The sequence below is a fragment of the Bubalus kerabau genome, chromosome 17 (assembly GCF_029407905.1).
Source record: "Bubalus kerabau isolate K-KA32 ecotype Philippines breed swamp buffalo chromosome 17, PCC_UOA_SB_1v2, whole genome shotgun sequence".
Lineage (NCBI taxonomy): Eukaryota > Metazoa > Chordata > Mammalia > Artiodactyla > Bovidae > Bubalus > Bubalus kerabau.
The window spans coordinates 66,915,610-66,940,012 of record NC_073640.1 but is presented as its reverse complement, the minus strand read 5'-3'; the positions used below and the strand labels follow the sequence as shown (position 1 = coordinate 66,940,012).

The following is a 24,403-nucleotide window of genomic DNA, read 5'->3' as shown; positions in this document are numbered from 1 at the left end:
CTGTATAGAGCTTCTCCATCTTTGGCTGCAAAGAATATAATCAATCTGATTTCAGTGTTGACCATCTGGTGATGTCCATGTGTAGAGTCTTCTCTTGTGTTGTTGGAAGAGGGTGTTTGCTATGACCAGTGCATTTTCTTGGCAAAACTCTATTAGTCTTTGCCCTGCTTCATTCTGTATTCCAAGGCCAAATTTGCCTGTTACTCCAGGTGTTTCTTGACTTCCTACTTTTGCATTCCAGTTCCCTATAATGAAAAGGACATCATTTTTGGGTGTTAGTTCTAAAAGGTCTTGTAGGTCTTCATAGAAGCATTCAACTTCAGCTTCTTCAGCGTTACTGGTTGGGGCATAGACTTGGATTACTGTGATATTGAATTGTTTGCCTTGGAAAAGAACAGAGATCATTCTGTTGTTTTTGAGATTGCATCCAAGTACTGCATTTCGAACTCTTTTGTTGACCATGATGACTACTCCATTTCTTCTGAGGGATTCCTGCCCGCAGTAGTAGATATAATGATCATCTGAGTTAAATTCACCCATTCCAGTCCATTTTAGTTTGCTGATTCCTAGAATGTCGACGTTCACTCTTGCCATCTCCTGTTTGACCACTTCCAATTTGCCTTGATTTATGGACCTGACATTCCAGGTTCCTATGCAATATTGCTCTTTATAGCATCGGACCTTGCTTCTATCACCAGTCACATCCACAGCTGGGTATTGTTTTTGCTTTGGCTCAATCCCTTCATTCTTTCTGGAGTTATTTCTCCACTGATCTCCAGTAGCATATTGGGCACCTACTGACCCGGGGAGTTCCTCTTTCAGTATCCTATCATTTGCCTTTTCATACTGTTCATGGGGTTCTCAAGGCAAGAATCCTGAAGTGGTTTTCCATTTCCTTCTCCAGTGGACCACATTCTGTCAGACCTCTTCACCTGACCCGCCTGTCTTGGGTTGCCCCATAGGGCATGGCTTAGTTTCATTGAGTTAGACAAGGCTGTGGTCCTAGTGTGATTAGGATTGACTAGTTTCCTGTGAGTATGGTTTCAGTGTGTCTGCCCTCTCGCAACACCTACCATCTTACTTGGGTTTCTCTTACCTTGGACGTGGGGTATCTCTTCACTGCTGCTCCAGCAAAGTGCAGCCCCTGCTCCTTACCTTGGAGGAGGGGTATCTCCTCACCGCCGCCCCTCCTGACCTTGAACGTGGAATAGCTCCTCTAGGCCCTCCTGTGCCCGTGCAACCACCGTTCCTTGGACATGGGGCTGCTCCGCCCGGCCGCCACCCCTGGCCTCGGGCGTGGGGTTGCTCCTCCCAGCCGCCGCCCCTGGCCTCGGGCGTGAGGGCGTGGGGTAGCTCCTCCCGGCCACCCCTGACCTCGGACGCGGGGTAGCTCCTCTCGGCGGCTGCCCCTGGCCTCGGGCGTGGGGTTGTTCCTCCCAGCCACCGCCCCTGGCATCGGGCGTGGGGGCGTGGGGTAGCTCCTCCAGGCCGCTGCCCCTGACCGCAGACGTGGGGTAGCTCCTCTCGGAGGTTCCTGCGCCGTCGCAGCCTGGCACTCTCGGCCGCTGCCCTTGACCTCGGACGTGGGGTAATTCCTCTTGGCCGCCTCCTCTAGGGCATGGGGTTCTCCTGGCTTCTGCCCCTGACTTCGGACGTGGGGTAGCCGCACGCATGCGCCGGTCGCGCGCGCTAAATGCGCCGGTCGCCGCCGCCCGCGCTAAATGCGCCGGTCGCCGCCGCCCGCGCTAAATGCGCCGGTCGCCGCCGCCCGCGCTAAATGCGCCGGTCGCCGCCGCCCGCGCTAAATGCGGCGGTGTGTGTGTAGGTGATGGAATTCCAGTGGAGCTATTTCAAATCCTAAAAGATGCTGTGAAAGTGCTGCACTCAATATGCCAGCAAATTTGGAAAACTCAGCAGTGGCCACAGGACTGAATAAGGTCAGTTTTCATTCCAATCCCAAAGAAAGGCAATGCCAAAGAATGTTCAAACTACTGCACAATTGCACTAATCTCACACACTAGCAAAGTAATGCTCAAAATCCTCCAATCCTCCAAAGTAATGCTCAAAATCCTCCAAGTACATGAACCATGAACTTCCAGATGTTTAAGCTGGATTTAGAAAAGGCAGAGGAACCAGAGATCAAATTGCCAACATCTGTTGGATCATCGAAAAAGCAAGAGAGTTCCAGAAAAACATCTACTTCTGATTTATTAACTACACCAAAGCCTTTGTATGGATCACAACAAACTGGAAAATTCTTCATGAGATGGGAATACCAGACCACCTTACCTGCCTCCTGCGGAATCTCTATGCATGTCAAGAAGCAACAGATAGAACTGGACATGGAACAATGGACTGGTTCCAAATTGGGAAAGGAGTACATCAAGGCTGTATATTGTCTCTGTGCTTATTTAACTCATATGTAGAGTACATCATGAGAAATGCTGGGCTGGATGAAGCACAGCTGGAATCAAGATTGCTGGAAGAAATATCAAGAACCTCAGATATGCAGATGACACCACCCTTATGGCAGAAGGAGAAGGAAATGGCAACCCACTCCAGTACTCTTGCCTGGAAAATCCCTTGGACAGAGAAGCCTGGTGGGCTACAGTCCATGGGATCGCAAAGAGTCGGACATGACTGAGTGACTTCACTTTCACTTATGGCAGAAAGTGAAGAACTAAAGAACCTCTTGATGAAAGTGAAAGAAGAGAGTAAAAAAGGTGGCTTAAAACTCAACATTCAGAAAACTAAGATCATGGCATCTGGTCCCATCATTTCATGGCAAATAGATGGGGAAACAATGAAACGGTGAGAGAGTTTATTTTGGGGGGCTCCAAAATCATTGCAGATGATGAAATCACTGCAGCCATGGAATTAAAAGATGCTTGCTCCTTGGAAGAAAAGCTATGGCCAACCTAGACAGCATATTAAAAAGCAGAGACATGACTTTGCCAACAAAGGTCCATCTAGTCAAAGCTATGGTTTTTCCAGTAGTCATGTATGGATGTGAGAGTTGGACCATAAAGAAAGCTGAGCGCCAAATAATTGATGTTTTTGACCTGTGGTGCTGGAGAAGACTCTTGAGAGTCCCTTGGACTGCAAGGAGATCCAACAAGTCCATCCTAAAGGAAATCAGTCTTGAATATTCATTGGAAGGACTGATGGTGAAGCTGAAACTCCAATACTTTGGCCACCTGATGCAAAGAACTGACTCATTGGAAAAGACCCTGATGATGGGAAAGATTTAAGGTGGGAGGAGAAGGGGACGTCAGAGGATGAGATGGCTGGATGGCTTCACCGACTCCATGGACATGAGTTTGAGCAAGCTCCAGGAGTTGGTGATGGACAGGGAAGCCTGGCATCCTGCAGTCTATGGGGTCGTAAAGAGTCGGACACAACTGAATTACTGAACTGAACTGAACTGATTCGTTGGAAGGACTAAAGCTGAAGCTGAAGCTCCAATCCTCTGGCCACCTGATGCAAAGAACTGACTCATTGGAAAAGACCCTGATGATGGGAAAGATTGAAGGCAGGAGGAGAAGGAGACGACAGAGGATGAGACGGTTGGATGGCATCACTGATTCGATGGACATGAGTTTGAGCAAGTTCTGGGAGACACTGGAGAACAGAGGATACTGGAATACTGCAGTCCATGGGGTCACAAAGAGCTGGTCATGATTAAGTGACTGAACAACAATAACAAATGCATTTTGTTATTACACAAGTAATACGTGAAAACAGAGTCCAGCTTTTTTTCAGGTAAGACTGACAAACAAAAATTACGGATATTTAAGGTGTGAAGCATGGTTTTTCTGATATACATGGATTATGGAATCATCACCATGATAAAACTAATTAACACCTCACAGAGCTACCCTTTCGGTGGGAGAGGTGAGAACACTCAGGACAACTCTATTAACACATTTCAAATGTACAATGTTTTATTACTAACTACAGTCACCACACTGTATGTTAGGCCCCTGGAATTGATTCTTATTTTAACTGGAAGTTTGTACCCTTTGACCAACCTCCCCTTACCACCTCCCAACCACCATTCCAGTCTTTGTTGCTATGAGTTCAACTGTTTTCTGGATTCTACATATAAGTGAGTTCATGCAGTATTTGTCTTTCTGTGTCTATCTTTTCTGACTGAGCACAATGTCCTCCGGGTTCATGCATGTGATTGCAAATGATAGGAGGTCCTCCTTCCTCATAGCTGAGGAACTCTGCGTTGTGTTCATATGCATTTTCTTTATCTAGTCACCTAGATAGTCACAGACTTAGGCTGTTTTCATGTCTTGGTTATCGTGACTCATGCTGCAATAAAGTTGGGGGTGCAGGTATCTCTTTGTGACAGTGATTTTATTTCCTTGGGGTATGTATCCAGAAATGCGATTGCTGAATCACATGATAATCCTGTTTCTAATGTGTTGAGGAAACTCCACACTGTTTGCATAGTGGGCGCACCAGTTTACATGCCCACGGTGTACCAGGTTTCCTTTTCTCCAAGTCCTTCCCCTAATAATTTATACACACACATAAACAGATATACCTTTCCCCTCAAAATATGATCATCCAGGAAATTCCCTGGAGGCCCGGTGGTTAGGACACTGAGCTTTCACTGCCCAGGGTACGTGTTCAATCCCTGATTAGGAAACTAAGATCCCACAAGCTGTATGGTACACCCCCCCACAAAATAAAAGATCATCCTGAAGTTGCTATTTTATAGCTAGCTTTCCCCCTTAGTAGGCGTCCCTGGTGGCTCAGTTAATAAAGAACCTGCCTGCAATACAGGAGACCTGGGTTTGATCCCTAGGTTGGGAAGAAGGAAATGGCAACCCACTCCAGCATTTTTGCCTGGGAAATCCCATGAACAGAAGAGCCTGGTGGGCTACAGTCCATGGGGCCACAAAAGGGTTGGACATGAGTGGGCAACTAAACAACAACAAATCTTATGCAGAAGCAACTGTTTAATTCATTTTATAGACGGGGGACTTCCATGGTGGTCCGGTGGTTAAGACTCTGTGCTCCCAATGCAGGGGGCATGGATTCAATCTCCAGACAGGGAACTAAGATCCCCCATGCCACACAGTGTGGCCCGAAAGAAATAAAAATCCAAACAGGGAAGGATACTGAGGTGCTAAGAGGGTGACTAATTTACAAAAATACATTGCAAAACTGGTCAACGAGGGAATTAGAATTTTAGGCCAGGCAGTAATTCCAGATTCTCACTAAGCTATGGTGGCCTTTTTGACAGATTAAAAAATAAATGCTCAGTAAACGGGGCATCTCAGGTGGCTTAGAGGTAAAGAATCTGCCTGCCAATGGGTCAGAAAGATCCCCTGGAGGAGGAAATGGCAACCCAGTCCAGTATTCTTGCCTGAAGAATCCCCATGGACAGAGGAGCCTGGCGGGCTACAGTCCATGGGGTCTCAAGAGTCAGACACAACTTAGTGACTGAACCACCACCACCCCCTTAATAGTTCACCTGCAACCTTGAGAGTTATCAAGCCCACAATATCTTGCCAGCAGTGAATGTCTGGTCTGAGGAAGCCACCTGCAACAAGGCGTCTTCTAAGGGACGCTTCTCAAACATCTTGGGAATCTGAGTCACCAGTCGGGGAGATTTTGATTTAGGAGGTCAGGGGTGGGGGCCTGAGACTCTGCATTCCTACCAAGTGCCTGAGAGATCCTGCTTGATTTGCTGGTCCACGGTTACACTTTGCGTAGCAACGTCCTGAAATAATTAGTTATTAAATACTTGACCGGGCTCTCTAGTGGGTAAACCTTGGAATCCATATTTTCACAACATTCTCAAGGTGATTATAATTCTCTCTCTCTTTTTGTTCTTTGGTGGGGTTTCTATTTTTGTTGTTGTTTTTATTTGCTTGATTTTTTGGTGGTAGAATATATGTAACGTCAAATTTGCCATTTTAACCATTTTATTTTTTAGAAAATGTTTATTTTTTTTAAGCCGCACAGGCTCTTCTCTAGCTGCCTGTGAGCGGGGGCCACTCCTCTGTGCAGCGCTCAATTTTCTCGCCGCGGTGACTTTTCTGTTGGGGAGCACCGGCTCTAGAGGAGCGGGCTTCAGTAGCTGCGTCACGTGGGCTCCGTAGCCGCAGCTCTCAGACTCCAGAGCAGTCTTCGTAGTTGTGGCGCTTGGGCTTAGTTGCCCCGCAGCATGTGGGATCTTCCCGGATCAGGGATCAAACCGATGTCCCCTGCATTACAAGGCAGAGTCTTAACCCCTGGTCCCCCAAGAAGCCGCATTTTAACTATTTGAAAGTATGCAATTCAGTGGCATTATGCACACGCACGGCACTTGGCAACCATCACTGCTCTCCAGTTCCAGAACTTCTTCATCCAAAAAGGGAAACCCCGCATCTGATATCAGTCCCTCCCCATTCTCCTCTTCCCCAGCGGGGGGCAATCATGGATCTGTTTGGGGGTTTTGTTTGGTTGTTTGTTTTGCTGCGATGTGGCATTGGGGATCTTAGTTCCCCAATCGGGGATTGAACCTTCTCTTCAGGGGAAGCACAGAGTCCTAACCACTGGCCCGCAAGGGAATTCCCCGAATCTGCTTTCTGTCTCTCTGTCTTTCTGTCTATTCTGGATATTTCATAGAAATCGAATCACTCCATATGTGACTTTTTGTGTCTGGCTCCTTTTACCCAGTATGATGCTTTTAAGGCTCATCCAAGTTGTAGTGTGTGTCAGTGATTTATTCTTTTCCAAAGGTGTCTCTTTTGTCATCTGTGGGTGGAGAACAAGCTGGATCCTATCTGGGCAAGGTAGCAATAGGTGCTGAGAGTACAAGCTCTATGATTTGATGGTCAGTTACATCCCCTCGGAAAGCCTCAGTCTGCTCATCTGTAAAATGGGGTTAGCCCATCCCTCGTAGAGTCAGACACGACTGAAGAGACTTAGCTCACAAGCATAGGACTATTTGCAAAGTGACTGGCATGTGTTAAGAGCTCAGTTAACTATTAGGTACTGCTGTTCTTCCATCTTAGGGGTATGCTGTAATCAGTCAGACCAATCTCCTACAGTTGGACATTATGGTTTTTCCTATTTTTTTGCTTTTTCAACAAATACTGAGACAAACATCTTTAAATACTCTAACACTTTCCCATTATTTCTTTGGCATAAAACCCTGGAAGTGGCATTGGTGGGTCAAAATTTTATTTGCATTACGAAATATTTCTGACATGTAGAAAAAAACAGGGAATATAGTGAATTCACAGCTTCCACCTGCCAGCTTAGAAAAAAATAATTGCAGGTAAAAATGTCCTGAGTAGCTTTCCTGACTGCATTCCTTCCATTCTCCCCCAGGGGTCGCCACTAGGGCACCCCACCCCCACCCCATGTCATACCCAGGCAAGTTTGCGTTTTATTACATGTCCACACACAACTCCTGTTTCTTTTTTTTCTTTAACTGTATGCATTCGACTCTGTAAACTTCTGCAACTAGCAGCATGCTTTGGGATTTTCCAGGCTGATATACCGAGTGCTGGATCACCCAGTTTCACTGCTGTATAGCATTCCCCTATGTGAAGATGCTGTAGGCAGTGCTTAGTCGCTCAGTTGTGTCTGACTCTTTGCGACCCCATGGACTGTAGCCCGCCAGGCTCCTCTGTCCCTGAGGATTCTATAGGCAAAAATACTGGAGTGGGTTGCCATGCCCTCCTCCAGGGGATCTTCCCAACCCAGGGATCGAACCCAGGTCTCCCGCATTGCAGGCGAATTCTTTTACTGTCTGAGCCATCCTTGGCGGAAAGGGGCGGGGGGGGGGGGACGGATTTGCCTAAGTTGGGGGTGTCTCAGACCTGAGGTTAAGTCCTAGTTGGGGAAGGGACAGTAAGAACAGAGGGTGAGAGCCTGGAAGCACAGATGAAAGACCCTGGGGAGGGTGTTCAGGAAGATCTCTCAAAGAGGGGTTCTCATTTTATAGATATGAGCCTGAGGCCCGTAGAGGGCAAGCCACTTCTCCACAGTCACAGAAGGACTGTTTGCAGAAACCAGCTTCATACATTCATTCCTTCAGCACAAATTAACGAAGCACCCATTCCAAGCTACACATTGTTCCAAGAGCACAGAATATTTAGCAGTAAACAAAACAAAGACCGCCTGCTCCAAGTGTGGGGCTTATTATTCTGAGCGTAATTATGATGAATTGCTAATTATGTTTGCCTCTAGGATTGTAGCAGGAGGGTGATCCCTATTGGGGGCGTCGGGGGGGTGCCCCATGAGAGCGCCCCATGAGTCACGGCTTTCTCCAAAGCCCCCACTTCCGTCTTTCTGACCGATTCACCCAGAGTGTTATTGTGGATACTCAAAATTAAACAGGGTTTTTTGGGGGACGAGAAGGTGATCTAGAGCTGGGAAGGAAAGGAAAAGCCCTTTGTACCCGGCAGGGTTGTCAATAAAGTTTTGTCGCCTTGGCAACCGCAGGTCCAGCCGAGTTGGGGGTAGGGGGGATGGAAAGAGAGAACAGAAGTGCGCGCGCATTCACCCCGCTTCCTGGTCCGCCGTGGCTTTCCTGCTTTCTCCCTCTGGTGGCCGAAGGTTTCGCCAGAGAAAGAGAACAGGGAGGGCGTTACCCTAACGGTGATAGGCGGAGACCTTAGCCAATGGAAGTATGAGTCGCTCCAAGGCCAACCAATCACACTCGGGCTCTGTAGCCGACGGAACACTCCCTCTTTCCTCTTGTACCCAAATAACCCGACGCAAACCCGAGTTTCTCCCGGAGCGACAGCGCTTTCGGCCAATGAGAGAGTCAACTTCTGGCCGTGGGCGGGGATACGTCTCCATGGCAGCAGCGGAGGGACAGGGCCGGCAGCCACTAGGTGCAGTTGGCGGCGCTTTGACGGCAGCGCGGGCGTGGCGGGGTTCTGTAGGGGCACCGAAGGGGGGCGATAGGGGCGGGGCAGAACGGAGCCTGACCAATGGGGCGGCGCAAGCTTCTCGGCAATTGAAGAGTGGCGGAGACGTTGGCCAATAGGAGGCCGTAGTGGCCGTGGCGGGGAGGGCCCGGCGGGGCTAACTGGAGGCGCGGCGACCCGGTCTGACGAGAGCTGGAGGAGGCTGTGGGAGGTGGTGGCAGCCGCGGCGCGGGCGCCTGAGGAGGAGGAGGAGGAGGAGAAGCGGGTGAGGGGCGGCGCGGGGCCCGACCTCTGAGCCCCTTCTCGGCCCCCGCCCCGCGCCGCCTTGGCTCCCGGTCGTCCCCAGCCCCGTCTGTTCCCCGGCCCGCCCGCCCCTCCTCGTGTCCAGGCGCCCACGTCTCCTGGCCCTTCGGCGAGCCTCAGGCTGCTCTCGGTGCCCAGCCCCTTCCCTGTGCTTCGTCCCCCAGTCCCCGCTCTCGCGCTTCAGGCCCTTCCCTGGACCCTCAGCTTGCCCTCTGACTCTGCACTCCCGTCCTTGGCCCTCAGGCGCGTCCCCAGCACTCTCGCCGCCTGCCCAGGCCCCTGGAAACCACCCCACCCCAGGTCTTCCCCAGGCCCGTGTCTGCTCCCCCCAGTTTTCCTCAGCACCACAGGCCTTTAACCTGGGTTCTCACTGCCTACCCAGGCCTTACCCTGGAGCCCGGGCGCGCTCCTCGCGGCTCTTCAGGGTTCCTTCCTAGAGCCCCAGGACTCCCCCTGGCCCCGTTTGCTTCTCCAGCCCCGTTGTGGAACCCCTGGACCACCCCCCTCTACCTTCCCAGGACCCTCCCTGGACCTCCAGGTCCATCTTTGCTTTCGCTGGACCCCTGGTCTGCTGACTTTTTCCTGCGGACTTTTCCTGGGGTCCTCGCTGGGTCCCCAAGCCTCCCCGCGGGCAGCCCTGGCTTCTTCCCTGTGGTGTCCGCATTTTGCCTTTTCCCCCTCGCCCCTCTGCAGCTTCAGTTCCGTCCCAGCGCCGTCCCGCAGCGCCCCCGCTTTATTTTTCCTCAGCCTTCAGGTCTCTGCCCCCTTTCCCAGCCGCTGTAGCTCCTGGCCTCTCTCCAGCGCCCCTTCCTCGCAGTCCCCCGTCGACTCCCCGAAGCACCCTGGTGTGGGTGCCGGGCAGACCTCCGCCGTCGGGGTTAGGAGGCTTGTTTTGTTTTCGTTTTGCTAATCGCCGTCCGTCTCCCGTGTTTTTTCTGGGCCTCCTCTGCCTCTCCACACGTTCCTTTTCTCTCCCCCCTCCCCCCGCTTTGTCCTCCGCGCCCCTCCCCCGGAATCCTTGGAGAGAGAGCAGGTGCTGGAGCCTTCCTCGGCTTTCCCTCCCCTCACCACCCCTCCTCCTCCAGACTGCCTGAGGTTTCACCCCGAGCCTTCCGAGGAGAGCTCCCGAGGGCTGCTGGGGAGGGGGGTGGCGGCCGAGGCCGGGAGAGTGGGGGTGGGCTGAGGAAGGAGCGGTTCTGGCCGGGCAGGAGCTGCTGCCGGGGGCCCCCTGACTCCCACCTCCTGCAGGACTAAGCCTTCAGGGTTATCCCAGACTGCCAATTAATCAGCCTTCCCTGGTCTGTAGGGACCTTTGCGTGCCTGTGTGCGCGCGCGCGCGCGCGTGTGTGTGTGTGTGTGTGTGTGTGTGTGTACGTGTATATGGGAGTCCTAGGGAATCTGCGTGCACACATGGGGTCTGTGAATGTGTGTGTGTGGGCAAGGAGTGGGGAGTTGTCATAAGTGGTTTATGTCTGCGCTCAGGAGGCTGCGGAGGTGCAGCTACTAAGGATGGTGGCTGGCTGGCATTTCTTGGGGGGGTCTCCCCAGTATCAGAAGCACTTGTTGCATTTCGCCTTCACTGAGAGCCCTGCGAAGTCAGTACTGCTTCTCTCCCTGCCTTATAGATGAGGAGGCCAAAGGGCCTGCCCCAGGCTCACAGGACTCACAAGTGGCAGAGGGCAAGCACACACGTGGGATCCCAGCGCTGCGCCCCCTGCCTCGCTTTCCCCACCCCCTGCCGCCGCCACCAGAGGCAGCATGGTGCGTAGGGCACCATGGGGCCCGACAGAGTAACCGCTAGAGAACTGTGTGAGAATGACGACCTGGCCACCAGCCTCGTCCTGGACCCCTACCTCGGCTTCCGCACCCACAAGATGAACGTCAGGTGAGGCGACCCTGGGGAGGGTGGACCCAGGGATCTCGGGACCCTGCCCTGCCACCACCACCCCTCTGCCCCATCCTCCTCTCAGCTCCCAGTGGGGGTGGGGGTGGGGCCTGGGAAGGCCCACAGGGAATAGGCCAAGGCCCTGGGACCCAGGCATGCCCTCTCCCCCAGCCCCGTGCCCCCCCTGCGACGACAGCACCACCTGCGCTCAGCTCTGGAGGCCTTCCTGAGGCAGCGGGACCTGGAGGCTGCGTACCGGGCCCTGACGCTGGGAGGCTGGATGGCCCACTACTTCCAGAGCCGGGGCCCACGGCAGGAAGCTGCCCTCAAGACCCACGTGAGGGAGCCCTTCCCTTTCCTCCCCTTGGCCCTCATGTTCTATCTCCCCTACCTGTCCCGGGCCCTCCGCCCTGTCGGGCAGACCCTCCGCACAGCCCCCCAGGACTCCCTGATTTCCTATCCATTGGGACCATCTAAAGCAAGGCTCAGAGACTACTAGGACAGGTGCACTGGGGGGCCCTCTGAGATGGAGTCTAACCTCTTCATTTGACAGATGAGGAAACTGAGGCCCCAACAGGGGAAGTGAGCCCCCTGAGACCACACAGTGAGTCAGTGGCAGAGCACGACTAGAACCCAGGAGAGAGAGGGCCAAGGACGACCCTGCCCCAGCTCCTCACCCCACCCACCCCCTCACCTCCCCCAGATCTATCGCTACCTCCGCGCCTTCCTGCCTGAAAGTGGCTTCACCATCTTGCCCTGTACCCGTTATTCCATGGAGACAAATGGAGCCAAGATTGTGTCAACTCGTGCATGGTAAGAGGGCAGGACTCGCAGCCCAGGCCTTACAGGAGGCATCTCCCCCCGGGGACTGCTGGGAGAAGACACCCCCTCTCTTGTGGAGGAGACCCAGCACTGCGGTGACAGGGCCACGAAGATGTGGGTGTTGAGAGAAAGGACGCGGGGCCAGGACCCCCACTGGCCTACCACAGCCCTCCGGGAGATGAGACCCCTCTCCAGCAACCCAGGCTTCCCCGGGCTGCTGGGAAAGGACTGACCTTGTGCCCAAGAGTGCACTGCTGTCCTTTATCTCATCTCCACCAGACCCCCCCCCCCACCCCCAAGTAGCAATCACTGCTGGGTATGAGGGCAGGACAGTGAGCAAGAAGAACCCTGCCCTCTGCTTGCAGTCCAGTGAGAAGGAGGGTGGTAGTGGTGCAAGCTCACAGGGCTGACCACAGCTGCGCAGTGCATCCTGAGCCTGCCTGGGTGTACTTGCGAGCCAGGCCAAGGCTGAGACCCACAGAATGACTGACGGGTCTAGTGAAGAGCCTGAGTGGCGGGAGGCTTCCAGGCAGGACTGGACCGCGGGAAGCTGATGCAGTGGGCACCAGAGGAGCCGAGAGCAGGAGAGGATGCGTGCCAGGCATCTGTGGGTGTAGGGCAACAGTGTGACTTTGAGATACATTTGGGCGGTGGAGCGTGCTGGCCTGCATCAGTTCTTCCCACAGGAGGCCTGGGATGAGAGGCCCCTGTCCCCAGCACTGGTGGTTGGGGAGGTACTCACTGGCCCACAGCGAGCCGGCTTCTTGGCAGGAAAAAGAACGAGAAGCTGGAGCTGCTGGTGGGCTGCATCGCGGAGCTGCGGGAGGCCGACGAGGAGCTACTGAGGGCCGGGGAGAACGACTTCAGCATCATGTACTCGACCCGCAAGCGCAGCGCTCAGCTGTGGCTCGGCCCTGCAGCCTTCATCAACCACGGTGGGGGCGGGACTAGGGGCCGACGCGGGGGTGGGGGCGGGGGCGGAGGGGCGTGCCCCAGCTTTTTGGCTCCTCTGACCCGAGGCTCTTCTCTCCCCTGCACCCCCACAACTGGCTCCAGACTGCAAACCCAACTGCAAGGTGAGACCTGGAGGCCCCCACATCCCGGGAGGAAGGGGCACGTGGGGAGGGGCTTTCGGGTTAGTGAAGAGCTAGAAACTGTCGGGGGTCTCCCTACCTGGCCGTGCAGCTTCCCATCCGTCCTTGCCCGTACCCGGAGCGAGGAGGGGGCTCTGGTAGAGTCACACTGGGACCCAGTCACACTGCCACCTGCTGGCTGCAGTGCCCCGTCTCCAAACCTTGGCCGGGGGCGGGGCCGGTTGAGGGGGAGGGTGGTGGGCAGACCCTAGGTGCCTGTGCCTGTTGCCAGGCCTCCCAGGCAGAAGCCCCCGCAGCTGTGATGATAGCAGGAGGCGAGGCGGGGGAGGCCCCGGGCGTGAGGTCAGAGAGAGCCCTGCCCTCCTGGAGATCCAGGGCTCCTCCTGATAGGAGGCCCTGGGAGGCAGAGGGAGGCCCCCTTGCTCTGTGTGTGTGGAGGACCGAGTGGGAGGGAGTTGAAGGGTGACGCCCAGCAAGGCCTTGGGCGTCTGCCCTGCAAGTGTGGGCCTCCCTGACCTTGGCCATCCTCCAGAGCCCCCCACGTGAAGAGGTTGGAGTCCTGGCTCCACCGCCCGGGCCAGGTTTCTCTGCTCAGATGGGAAAGGATGAGAACTTGCCTGCTGGCACAGCTGTGAAGGCCACTGAGTGTCAGTGTCCTGTGGGGTTTGGAGCACAGACAGTGGGTAGGAGGGAAAGGAGGCAGGGCTTGGTGAGGGGGGTGCCAGCCCCCTCGTGGTGCAGAGCCGAGGCTGTACCAGTCAGAGCCAGGCACTGGAGGAGGAGGAGAGTTTTCCCAGGTGTTGAGGGCGAAGGGGCGCACGCTAGGGCATCTCAGATGGGGCGCCAGGCTGGAGGGCTGGGAGGCCGCGGCACAGGGGCTCCCCTCGTGTGTGAGCTCAGTCACCCCATGGCGGCTCCCGTGGGGTACAGGCTGAGGCTTGGTGGGTAGCCCAGGGCAGGGAGGCCCTGAGGGGCCGGCTCCAGAGGGGTCTTAGGCACAGAGGGAATGCGGACACCTGGCACTGCCTGCTCGGGAGACGCCGGCCAGCTGTCCTGGCGTCAGGCAGGCCGGTGGCCAGGGCCACTCCCAGGTGTGTGTCAGCCTGGGATGAACAGACCAGTGGACAGATGGACAGGGGGGTGGGTGGGAGTCCCACCTCTCCCAGAGGAGAAACCTAGAGGCAGGAGCAGGCAGATGAGGGGGGGTGGTGATCCGGGACTGGGGCTGGGGTGGACCCGGGCCTGGAGAAGGGGAGACGGCAGAAGCAGGCAGTGCGGGCCTGGCCATCGAGGAGCCAGGGGACGGGCCGGAGGGAGCGGTTTCTGTGCGTTGCCAGGCCCGGTTAGGTCATCGTCCTGCAGCAAGGGCGGGAGCCGGCAAAGCAGGGGGGGATCAGGGAGCCAGTGCTGAGTGCAGGTCCCGGGCTTGGCCCCTGCCCATCCCAGGGGCAGGCCGTGAGGCCAGGGGCCCAGGCCAGGCCAGGCGGTGGGGGCGGGGAGCCAGGCCACCCCCAGGGTGGGGTGCTTAGCCTCTGGCCCCCAGTTTGTGCCTGCAGATGGAAACGCAGCCTGCGTGAAAGTGCTCCGGGACATCGAGCCAGGGGACGAGGTGACCTGTTTCTACGGCGAGGGCTTCTTCGGCGAGAAGAACGAGCACTGTGAATGCTACACCTGTGAGAGGTGGGCCGTGGTCCTTGGGGCCGGGAGCCGGACGTGCATCCTCGGGGCCCAGCCCTCCCTCCTCACCACCTTCCCACCCCCAGGAGAGGGGAGGGTGCTTTCCGACTGCGGCCCAGGGAGCCCCTGCCGCCCCGACCACTGGACAAGTATGAGCTCCGGGAGACCAAACGGCGGTTGCAGCAAGGTCTGGACGGGCCCCGGTCCTGTGCCCACCCACCCCCGCTGCGCCGGGACCCCTTCTGCGGTGAGCACGGGGTGGGCGCTGTCCGCGGGCCCGTCCCCTGTCCCCTCTTCCTGTCATCCCTCCTCCCACGTCACTCCCTGGGTCTGTCCCCTCTGACGACCAGAAAGAGCCTTGGAGGCGGCCAGCCTGAGCAGGAACTGTGCGCCCTTGCGGGAGCCCTGCTCACGCAGCTGCCCTTTCCTCTCCCCTCCCCTGGGCCTCCACAGCCGCCTGCCAGCCCCTGCGCCCCCCGCCCTGCAGCGCCCGACTCGACGCCTCGCCCCTCTGGCTCCACTGGCTGCCTCAGCCCCAGCTCCGGGTGCGTCCCCGGAGGCGCCGACGCCTGCGCCTGCAGTCCCGGCGAGCCCTGCCGCCTCCGGTTCTCCGAGCTGCCCGCGTCTCCCTGCACCGGTGGGGAGGCTGCGGCCCCCACTGCCGCCTGCGGGCGGAGGCCCGGGTGGCCCTGGTTCAGGCCCCCCGCGCCCGCTGGGCCCCCCAGCAGGACTGGCACTGGGCCCGGCGCTACGGGCTGCCTTCTGTGGTCCGTGTGAATCTGAGCCGCGTGGTGCCAGCCCTGCCTGCCACTGCCAACCCTGCCCCCTCTGGGACCCCAGGCCCCGTCCCTGTCCCCAAGCAGGCCCTTGCCTTCACCCCCTTCTCCCCACCCAAGCGCCTGCGGCTGGTAGTCAGCCATGGCTCCATTGACTTGGATGTCAACAGCGATGGGCCATGACGGGCTGGACAGGGAGGCCTGGGCCCGGAGAGCAGGATGTCCTTCCTGGTCCCCTCCTGCCCAGCTTCTTGGGGAGCCACCTCCAGAAGGAGCTCTTGGACCTCTGGGAAGGAGTTGACCTTCGATTCCAGCACAGCTTTGACCTGGGGGCAGGTTGGCTTGGACACCCCCAGGGATCTGACCCCTGATCCTTTGTGACTGCTGACCCCTGAGCCACCCCCACCCTGGCAGGGAGCCCTGGCCACTGCCCCCCACCCACCCCCCACCGCCGCCCCCAACCCCAGCCCGGGCCCAGGGCTGAAGGAGCTGTTCTCTGCCCACCACCTTTTGCCCAGGGAGCAAAGCCATAGGGGCAGGGCCGCCCCGCAGGCCTGGGGGAGGTGGGGCTGGCTTGGGTGGCCTCCCTAGACATTGCCCTGTGGGGGAGGGGTCAGTTTGCTCTCAGTCTGTGACTGTCTGAGTGGGGGGCGAGGGGGGTTGGCCAGGGGCTTGTCCCCACCACCCCCGTGGGTCTCAGGGAGGCCGGGTGCGACCTCATCTTTCTCATGGTGCTATCCCTGGTGCTACTGGGGTGTGGGGGGTCTCTCCCCTCCCCCACACCAGAATGGGATATGTTGGGGGGTTGGAAGCACTTGAACTTTTTATTTTATTTTATTAAAACGTTGTTATAAGCAGCGCTCTTGGAAGCATTTCATTTTGATTTATGTTCTAAAGAGATGTCCTTTGGGAGGGTGAGACCCTACGCCTTGCTGGGGAGACCAGACTGGGAGGAGGCAGCCCAGACTCTGGGCCCTATAAAGCTTGGGAGGGTGAAAGGACAGTGGACTCTGAGATTGACCAAGTACAGAGGCAAGAATCACACTACTGAATAAACTGTGCTCATGAAGAACGCTTCCAGACCCATCATCTCATGCAGGAGGGGAGTCTGCCCATTTTCCAGATGAGATAACTGAGGTCCAACAATTAGAGTGACTCACCCTGGGTCACATGGGGCCAGATCGCCCTTGTCTGAAGTCAGAGTCCCTCACGTGTGTCATCTGAGTTGGCCTTGCCTGGAAAATCCCATGGATGGAGGAGCCTGGTAGGCTCCAGTCCATGGGGTCGCCAAGAGTCGGGCACGACTGAGCGACTTCACTTTCACTTTTCACTTTCATGCATTGGAGAAGGAAATGGCAACCCACTCCAGTATTCTTGCCTGGAGAATCCCAGGGACAGAGGAGCCTAGTGGGCTGCCGTCTATGGGGTCGCACAGAGTCGGACACGACTGAGGCAACTTAGCAGCAGCAGCAGCTCCATGAGGCCAGGACAATGAATCGTCTTGTTTCTTGAGATCCAGTTCTGTTCTCAGTTCCCCGACCAGGGATTGAACCTGGGGCCATGGCGGTGAAAGCCCAGAATCCTAACCCCTGGACCACCAAAGAACTTCTCCCACCGCCTCTTAATTCTCACCTCAACCCCCTTTTACAGAAATACTAACAGCTGACAATTAGTGCTTCCTAACACCGGGCGCCCACCACCCCAACCCCCTGCAAAGTGTCTTGTGAACATTTTCCTTCTTGTTCATTGAGGCCTCATGACCATATCACAAGTGTTGGGGGTCAGGTGTGGGCTGCAGGCCCTGGTTTATCTCCTCCATGACAACCATGGAAAAGTTTACGCTGGAGGCTGACAAGGCCAGGCTGTGTTGGTGAGGAATGTGGAGGGCCTGAGGGGACTGTCGGAAGACCTGGGTGGGCCAACGGGGTAGCCAGTTCAAAGCAGGTGACTATTCTTTTTAACTTTAAAATTTGTTTCATATATGTATGAAATTTGAAGTGAAAGTTGCTCAGTTGTGTCTGACTCTTTGTGACCCCATGGGCTGTGGCCCATCAAGCTCCTCTGTCCCTGGAATTCTCCAGGCAAGAATACTGGAGTGGGCTGCCATTCCCTTCTCCAGGGGATCTTCCTGCCCGAGGGATAGAATCCAGGTCTTCTGCCTTGCAGGCAGACTCTTTACCATCTGAGCCAGCAGGAAAGACCATTTATGTGTAGCCTGTTTGATTCCTTTTAGTACGAGAAAGTGTGTCTTTTTTTCCATGTGAGTCCTGCTGAACCCTGTTAGCTTTCTCCCTGAGGTTAAAAGTAAGGAGGGAGAGGGCCTCCCAGTCAGCAAGTGGCAGTGAGGAGGATGAAGAGAGATGGCTGACACAGTCACTAAGGAACCCGTCCCTCTAAACAAGCAGAAGTCCATGCCTTCTAGACAAATGTGACAGCCGAGCAAGGAGTTAGCCTGGATGGACGCTGGAGGTTCTGAGGGCCTCCTGGAACCCCGTTTCCCATGTAGAGAGTGCACATTCACATACATGTTCTGAGCCCAGAGGGCTGAGAGCCTTCGTCCAACCCTCAAAAGCATCTGGACCCAAAAACAAGAGAGATGAGAAAGCAGTGATCCGGGTCTCTCGTCCTCAGCACTGCTGCCGCCCTAAGCTGCCAGTCCTGTGTCTCAGGACGAGGGCTGGCCTCGCCAGCCTCCACCCAGAGATGCCAGTAGCACCCCCTCCGTGGTGACAAAAATATCTGTGGTCCTTGCCAAATGTACCCCTCGGGGCCAAAGCCAGCCCCCAGCAAGACCTGTGGGCTAGAGTGACAAGATGATGGGGAAGGAGGTAGGTAGGTAGTACAACCGATGCCATCACGGCCCCAGGCATCCCGGAGTCTGCCTCCACAGCAGTGCTGCCAAGATGGCCCCGCACCTCTGCAGATGGTCCCGGAGGGCAGGCGCATCCGCCTGAGGCCGCAGAGCTGGTACTGTGCCGAGCCCACCGTGTGCCGCCAGGCAGACAGAGCCCCAGCCTCGACAGGGAGCTGAGAGGCGTCCTTGTGAGCCGGCAGGCCCTGGAATGTCCGGGTGGATCTGGGGCTGGGCAAGCCCCAGGGGAGGGCCGGAGGGTCAAGGCTCAGGCTGAGAACCCCATCATAGACCAGGGGGCCAGAGCAAGGAAACAGGGAGGCTGGCTGGAGGAGAAGGAGAGAGCTGAAAGAAACGGGAAGTAATTCCAGCCCAGAGTCTCAGGAAGTGCCACACCCTGTCCCTGAGACAGCGGAGCCAGGCAGGACACTCAAGCCTGGCTCCCGTTTCTCCCCTTGAGGGCGCTCTCTGACCCTTTTACCCTTGGCCTCCAGGAGCTCCCAGGTGGCACTAGTGGTAAAGAACCCACCCACCTGCCAATGCAGGCGAAATGGGTTCGATCCCTGCCTGGGTTGGGAAGATCCACTGGAAGAGGGCATGGCAACCATGGGCAGAGGAGCCTGGCGGGCCATAGTCCATGGGGTCTCAAAGAGTCGGACATGACTGAGGTGACTGAGCACACACCAGGAGCTCCAGGGCCCTGTTGATGGGTTTGGTCATCCTGGGCTTGCCGATAGGGAGGGCAACTGATAGTCAGTCACCCCACCACCCGGTGTGATATTGGGCATCAGAACTGGACCAACATGCCGCAGGTTGTCCAATAGACGGAGATATCACAACCCCTGAGAGCAGCTGGGCTGGACACTGTTCTGGCTCGTCACACGGCATCATCCTACCCACAGCCCTGCAAAGTGTAGGTGTTATCACTGTGATCCGGGTGAGAAGGCCCCAGCCCAGAGGCCTTAGGCCATGGGGCTGGCAGGCTTCAGGGCTGGGACTTGAACCCATGTTCAGAGCTCATCAGGCTCTGAGGTCTTTGGGAAAGAGGCAGGTACCAGAGGGGAAGTCAGCTTTGTGCCCACGGGACGCCCAGGGCTCAGTTCAGCAGTGGTTTCCATAGTATGGTGCAGTGGGTGGACAGAGCACAGCGCCCAGATGGCTCATGGAGCAAACGGTTTTGTAATTCTGTGATCCTGAACCTGTCAGGGGAGGCAGGAGCTGCAGAGGGACGGGAAGAGGGTGGTGTTGATGACAGCAGGCTGGAAGAGGGTGAGGATGGAGAGGAGGGGAGCGGGGAGGGGAGCAGGGATGCAGGTGGGGGGAGGGGTGGGGGACGGGAGATGCCAGAAGCCTCCATTTCCTTTGTCCTGGGAGGCTGACCTGGGGGTTTCAGGATGCAGCTGGGCAAAGCTGGCCCAGGAGTGGTGGAGGAGGTGTTCACAGCCAGGGTTTGGGGCCTGAGAGCGTTGGTCCGCTGGCTGGAGGTGAGGTGGGTCTGGCCCTGCCCTGGGCTCAGGCATCCAGGGGACAGAGGTGGCCAGCAAGGAGGCTGGGCGAGTCAGAACGTCCCAGAGGTGGTGGAGGGATGGGGCCGGGATCCTGGCCCCAGAGGGGAAGAAAGGGCAATGGGAAGGGGCTGCGGCGGAACTGGCGCCTGGGGAGGTCGGGAGGCTGGCTGCGGCTGCGGCCACACAGGTGTCAGACCCTGTGCTCGGCACTACCTGGGTGACCTCAGCGAGTGTTCAGACGGCCTCCGGTCTGTGCTGTGACTCAGAGCTGCCTTGCCCGCGTGGCACCACAGCTTGCTTTCTTCCCCGCGGCAGCGCCACCTCTGTGCAGGCCAGAGGTCTGCAGGTCAGCAGAGGTCGTGAGAACACCTCACACCGCACCCCCTCCCCGGCCCCCCGCCATAGCTTCCAGCCTGTCTGTCTGTCTGAGTCCACACCCTGTGCCCTCATTTGCCCGGGTGCCTTGCAAGTTGTGGTCTGAGAGCGGGAGCCTGAGGCCAATCGTGGGATATGGCACGTTGGGGTGTGCCCTGGGGAGGGGGGCGATGAGGGCAGTGTAGGGGGGGGTGGAGGCAGCTGTTCTCCCCCCAGCTCGCCCAGCCCCTCCCGTCGTCCCACCTCTCCTGATAATGGGTTTGCACCATCTCTCTGCACAGCTGGAGAAACTGAGGTGATGCAGGTCAGGAGGCTTTTGGGGAGGGGTGCCCAGGAAGTCATCACATGATTAGTAATAGCTACCTTTGAACCCTGGGGTTGAATGGGGGCCCTATGAGATCACTGCAGGCAGAGTCTGAGGGTCCGGGCTGCCCCAAGAGGCTGACAGCTTCAAGAGGAAACAGTCAAATCCACCCCCACCCCCACTCCCATGTCCATCTAGGGCAGGACCGGGCTAGAAGCCCCAGGCTCCAGGTTCTGTCCAGGGTCACTCAGCCTGGCTCAGGGCAATGGTGGTGGTGGTGGACGTGGCTGGAGAGGTGACATTTTGAGAGGCATCTGGAATCAGGATGAACCTCACCATTGTTGTGCCTGAGCTTGGCTGAGGGCAGGCTCAGAGATGGGGTGGGGTTGGGGCAAAGAATAATTCAGCCTGGAGCTCCGAGTGTCTTGGAGGACCTTACAGGGAGGGGTTGGCAGGAGAAACTGAAGTGACATGTGTTTAAGCAGAGAAGGCTGCTCCTGGCCATGGACAGGTGCTGAAAAGACCAAGGGGACCAGGCGGCACGCCCTGTTGGGAGAAGCTCAAGTGATGGGTTCCAGGACGGGAGGGGAGGAGAGTCAAAGGGGATGGGGGCAAGGGAAAGGTGGAGAGCCAGGAATGGTCTGGAGCAGGGAGGGAGAGCCGGGGTCAGTGCTGGGTGGTATAAACATTGCTCTTCTGTACCTGAGATGGGATGGAGGGGTGGGACTGGTGGCCCAGAAAGGGAAGAGGACCCTGAGGGACTTGAGTAACAAGTGGGGGGCTGAGAGGCAGGAAGACCCTGGAGCCATCCTAGCGGACGAGTGCTGGGACTCAGAGAGCCAAGGCACACCCTGCTGGAGCAAGGTTGGGGGGTGGCGGGGGAGCTGGGGAGGGGACAGGAGGGGCTCCCTCACCCCTCCCACGACTGGAACCAGTAGTGTCGGCGGCAGGGTACAGGAAGGGCCTCCCGATGCTCCCTCGCCTTACCGACAAGACATTAAAGAGAAATACCAACAGTGACACAACTTTATTTGAGGCTTAAAGACGGGGCGGAGCGGGGTGAGATTTGGGGCGGTGGGGCCCATTTTCCGGGAGACGAGAGGATGGGGCGGGTAATGTCACTGGGGCTGATTCTTCGGAGGAGAAGCCACGTTCAGACCGTTAGATTTTCCCAGCGAAAGTCCCGTCCTTGATCTGCTCTTTCCAGCGCTGCACCTGCGGGTGGGGAAGAGGGGAGTGGGCGCCGTCCTAACTCAGCCGACCCATCCACCCTCGCCCGGCCCGTCCGTGCGGCCCTCTGTCCGCTCACCCAGCTGATGGGGCACAGCGAGTGGTACACGCGGAAGTAGTACTCGCAGGGCTGTGTGCTCTTTCCGCGGCGGTTCATGGTCTTGATGCAGCGATGGTAGTCTGCCGACGGGGGCGGGGCGGGACGAGCAGGTGGGTAGTCCCGCCCCCACAGGAGGCCCCGCCCTCCCGCCAGGCCAGCACTCTCCCCGCCCCTCGTAGCCACGCCCTCCGAGAGGGCCAGCTCCGCCTCCTCCCCACAAGACCCCGCCTATCCTCTCTTCCCTCCCTTCCAGGACCCTGTCACACGCCTCCAGGATAGGCCCCGCCCCTTCTGAGATTCAATCCCAGCCCAACCTGGAGGGCCCCGCTCCGCCCTCCAAGGCCCCGCCCACCTCCCATAATCCCGCCCCTTCCACGACTCGGACCTTCCTCTTCCAGGCAAGGCTCTGCTCCTCCTTCGATCCGCCCTTCCACGGAACGATCCCGCCCTCTTTAAATGAGGCCCCGCCCCTACCTGGTAGGCCCCGCCCCTTCCAAGTCAGTCCCAGCCCGACCTGGAGGACCCGCTCCTCCCTCGCCCCGCCCCTCACGGAACGATCCCGCCCCTTTTAAATAAGGCCACGCCTCTTCAGAGAGGCCCCGCCCCTCCGGCCGTCGCCGGCTTTCTCTCCACCTCAACGGTCTCCGCGTCCCAGTGCGGGGCGCGCCCCTCCCTGCCTCGCACCTTCTCTCACCCACCGCCCCTGACCTGGCCCACGAGGTCTTACCCAGGAAGTTCTGGTAGCAGTTGCGGGTCTGGTTCTGGTTGGGGAAGCGAGGGTCGAAAGGCGGCGTTGGCCATTTCCCCTTGCAGGGCTTTGGGCACTCAGCACCCAGCATTGGCGAAGACGGCGCTGCGGGGAGGGGTGGGCTCCGTGGGGCCGACCCACGACCCTCGCTCCCCCCGGCTCCTAACGCTCGCCCCGAAGCCCAGCCCCCGTCCCCACCTGTCCGGCGCTCAGCAGACCATCAGCGGGTCGCTGGGTCAGCTGTGCCTGTGGCTCCGTCGGGGGTGGCCCTTGCTGCAGAGTCTCGAGGGTCCCAGCCCAGGAAGCACTACCCCTCGGGCCCGATTGGCTGGGCCCCCCGGAGCCCCAGCCAATGGGAGCCGCTGCGCTGCAGGAAACGTTGCGGGACGCCGAGCTGGGGTTGGTGCGAACGACCCCCCTCCGCCGCCCGCCGCCCCTTCTGGGGGCCGACGCGCGCACACAGGCAGCAGTCGCTACTCACTCAGGCCGTCTCAGACTCCGGCTTTTAATCTCCGCCAAGCTGGGGCACCATGCGGGCTCTCCCGGGCCTCGGCTCCCGCCCCCCGCCCCGTCCCCTATATAAACGTATAGATAGCTCTGATCTCTACCCGACAAGAAGCACCCCGCCCCCGCCCAGCCTTTTCAGCACCCTGCTTCTTACAGTAGAGGTGCACAGCACCTGGGGGCCTGTGAGGAAGAGGAAAGAGCCAGGGTAAGGGCCGGGCTCCTGGACGCCAGGGCCCAGTGTCAGGCGTCAGGCGGACCTACAGGGCTCAGGGGCTACCTAGCCCCGCTAGGCTCCTCTGGACACTGGTGACTGAAGTCGAGTCCGTCGCATCCCACTATTGAGACTGCTGCGAGTGCGGCCTGCTGGAGAGAGAGAGAGAAAGAAGGCTAGAGAGGGCTTGGGGGACCCGCGGGGAGAGAGTAGTGAGTGTCGATGGGGGGCGTTCCTGCTCCAGGGCCCGGCAAGCCTGACCTGGAACCCATGTTTCCTCCAAGGTCCCTCCTAGGTTTCCCTCCCTCCTGCCTCCTCTATATCAAGCCTGACTCTGGGTCCTTCACCCCAGCATCCAAATGCACTAACATCTTTCTCTCAAGAAGTCCTCTCATGTCCCACATCCTAAACCAGCTTCCTCTTCAGGTTCCTCCTTCCCTTCCAGCGAATTCCTTGAAAAGAGCTGGTGAACGCCTCCTCTCCCATTCCCCTCTTTACGTGTGTGTGTGTGTGTGTGTGTGTGTGTGTAACGACTGGGGAAATACACACCCTGCAAAAATTACCACTGTAATGATTTGAAAGTGTGCAACTCAGTGGCATTAAATTGCACTCATAATGTTGTGCAACCACATAGTTCCCAGGACGTTTTCATCACCCCAGAAGGAAACCTCACATCCTTGAGGCAGTTGCTCCCCACCCCTCCCACCCCTTGCAGCTCCCGGCAGGCAGCCACCAATCTGTTTCCTGTCTCTTGGGATTTGCCTCATCTGGACGTTTCATGCAAACCACATCGTACACGACGTGGCCTTGTGTCTGGCTTATTACACTCAGCCACGTTTTCAAGGGTTGCAGCTCGGTGATCCTGCCCCGTGCTCGCCTGAGCCTACCCCATTCAGGTCCTCCCTCTTCCCCTCCTTGCTGTTAAATCCAGAGGTTCTGTCTCCTCCCGTCTTCCTTCACCTGCTTGCAGCATTTGACACGGCTACTCCCATGATGTTCCTGGTCGTTTTCTTCACTTGGTGGGTTCAGGAGGCTTTTCCGTGCTCACCCTCTCTGACCCGTGTTTCCCCTTTCCCTAAACACTGTGGACCCGGTCTCCGCCTGCCCTTGCTCGCTGGTGACCT

General features: G+C 57.5%; 2 protein-coding genes across 3 annotated transcripts; one reads left to right on the top strand and one right to left on the bottom strand.

The window, feature by feature from the left end:
• The first annotated feature begins 9,028 nt into the window (after window positions 1–9,028).
• KMT5C (lysine methyltransferase 5C) lies at window positions 9,029–16,304 on the top strand. Of its 2 annotated transcripts, none has more exons than XM_055551555.1 (9): window positions 9,029–9,153; window positions 10,817–11,076; window positions 11,248–11,413; window positions 11,780–11,889; window positions 12,670–12,833; window positions 12,955–12,974; window positions 14,536–14,672; window positions 14,756–14,856; window positions 15,123–16,304. In XM_055551555.1, exons 2-9 carry the CDS (start codon window positions 10,967–10,969, stop codon window positions 15,626–15,628), a joined length of 1,314 nt encoding a protein of 437 aa, XP_055407530.1. In that variant the 5' UTR covers window positions 9,029–9,153; window positions 10,817–10,966; the 3' UTR covers window positions 15,629–16,304. The 2 variants fall into 2 exon arrangements, with proteins under 2 accessions (XP_055407530.1, XP_055407529.1); XM_055551554.1 differs by having other exon boundaries at window positions 14,756–14,916.
• A 5,191-nt stretch (window positions 16,305–21,495) lies between these two features.
• LOC129631514 (cytochrome c oxidase subunit 6B2) lies at window positions 21,496–22,887 on the bottom strand. The gene is made up of 4 exons (XM_055552574.1): window positions 22,760–22,887; window positions 22,541–22,666; window positions 21,793–21,893; window positions 21,496–21,698 (listed from the first exon to the last, which is right to left on the bottom strand). Exons 2-4 carry the CDS (start codon window positions 22,650–22,652, stop codon window positions 21,645–21,647), a joined length of 267 nt encoding a protein of 88 aa, XP_055408549.1. The 5' UTR covers window positions 22,653–22,666; window positions 22,760–22,887; the 3' UTR covers window positions 21,496–21,644.
• Between the last annotated feature and the right edge of the window lie 1,516 nt (window positions 22,888–24,403).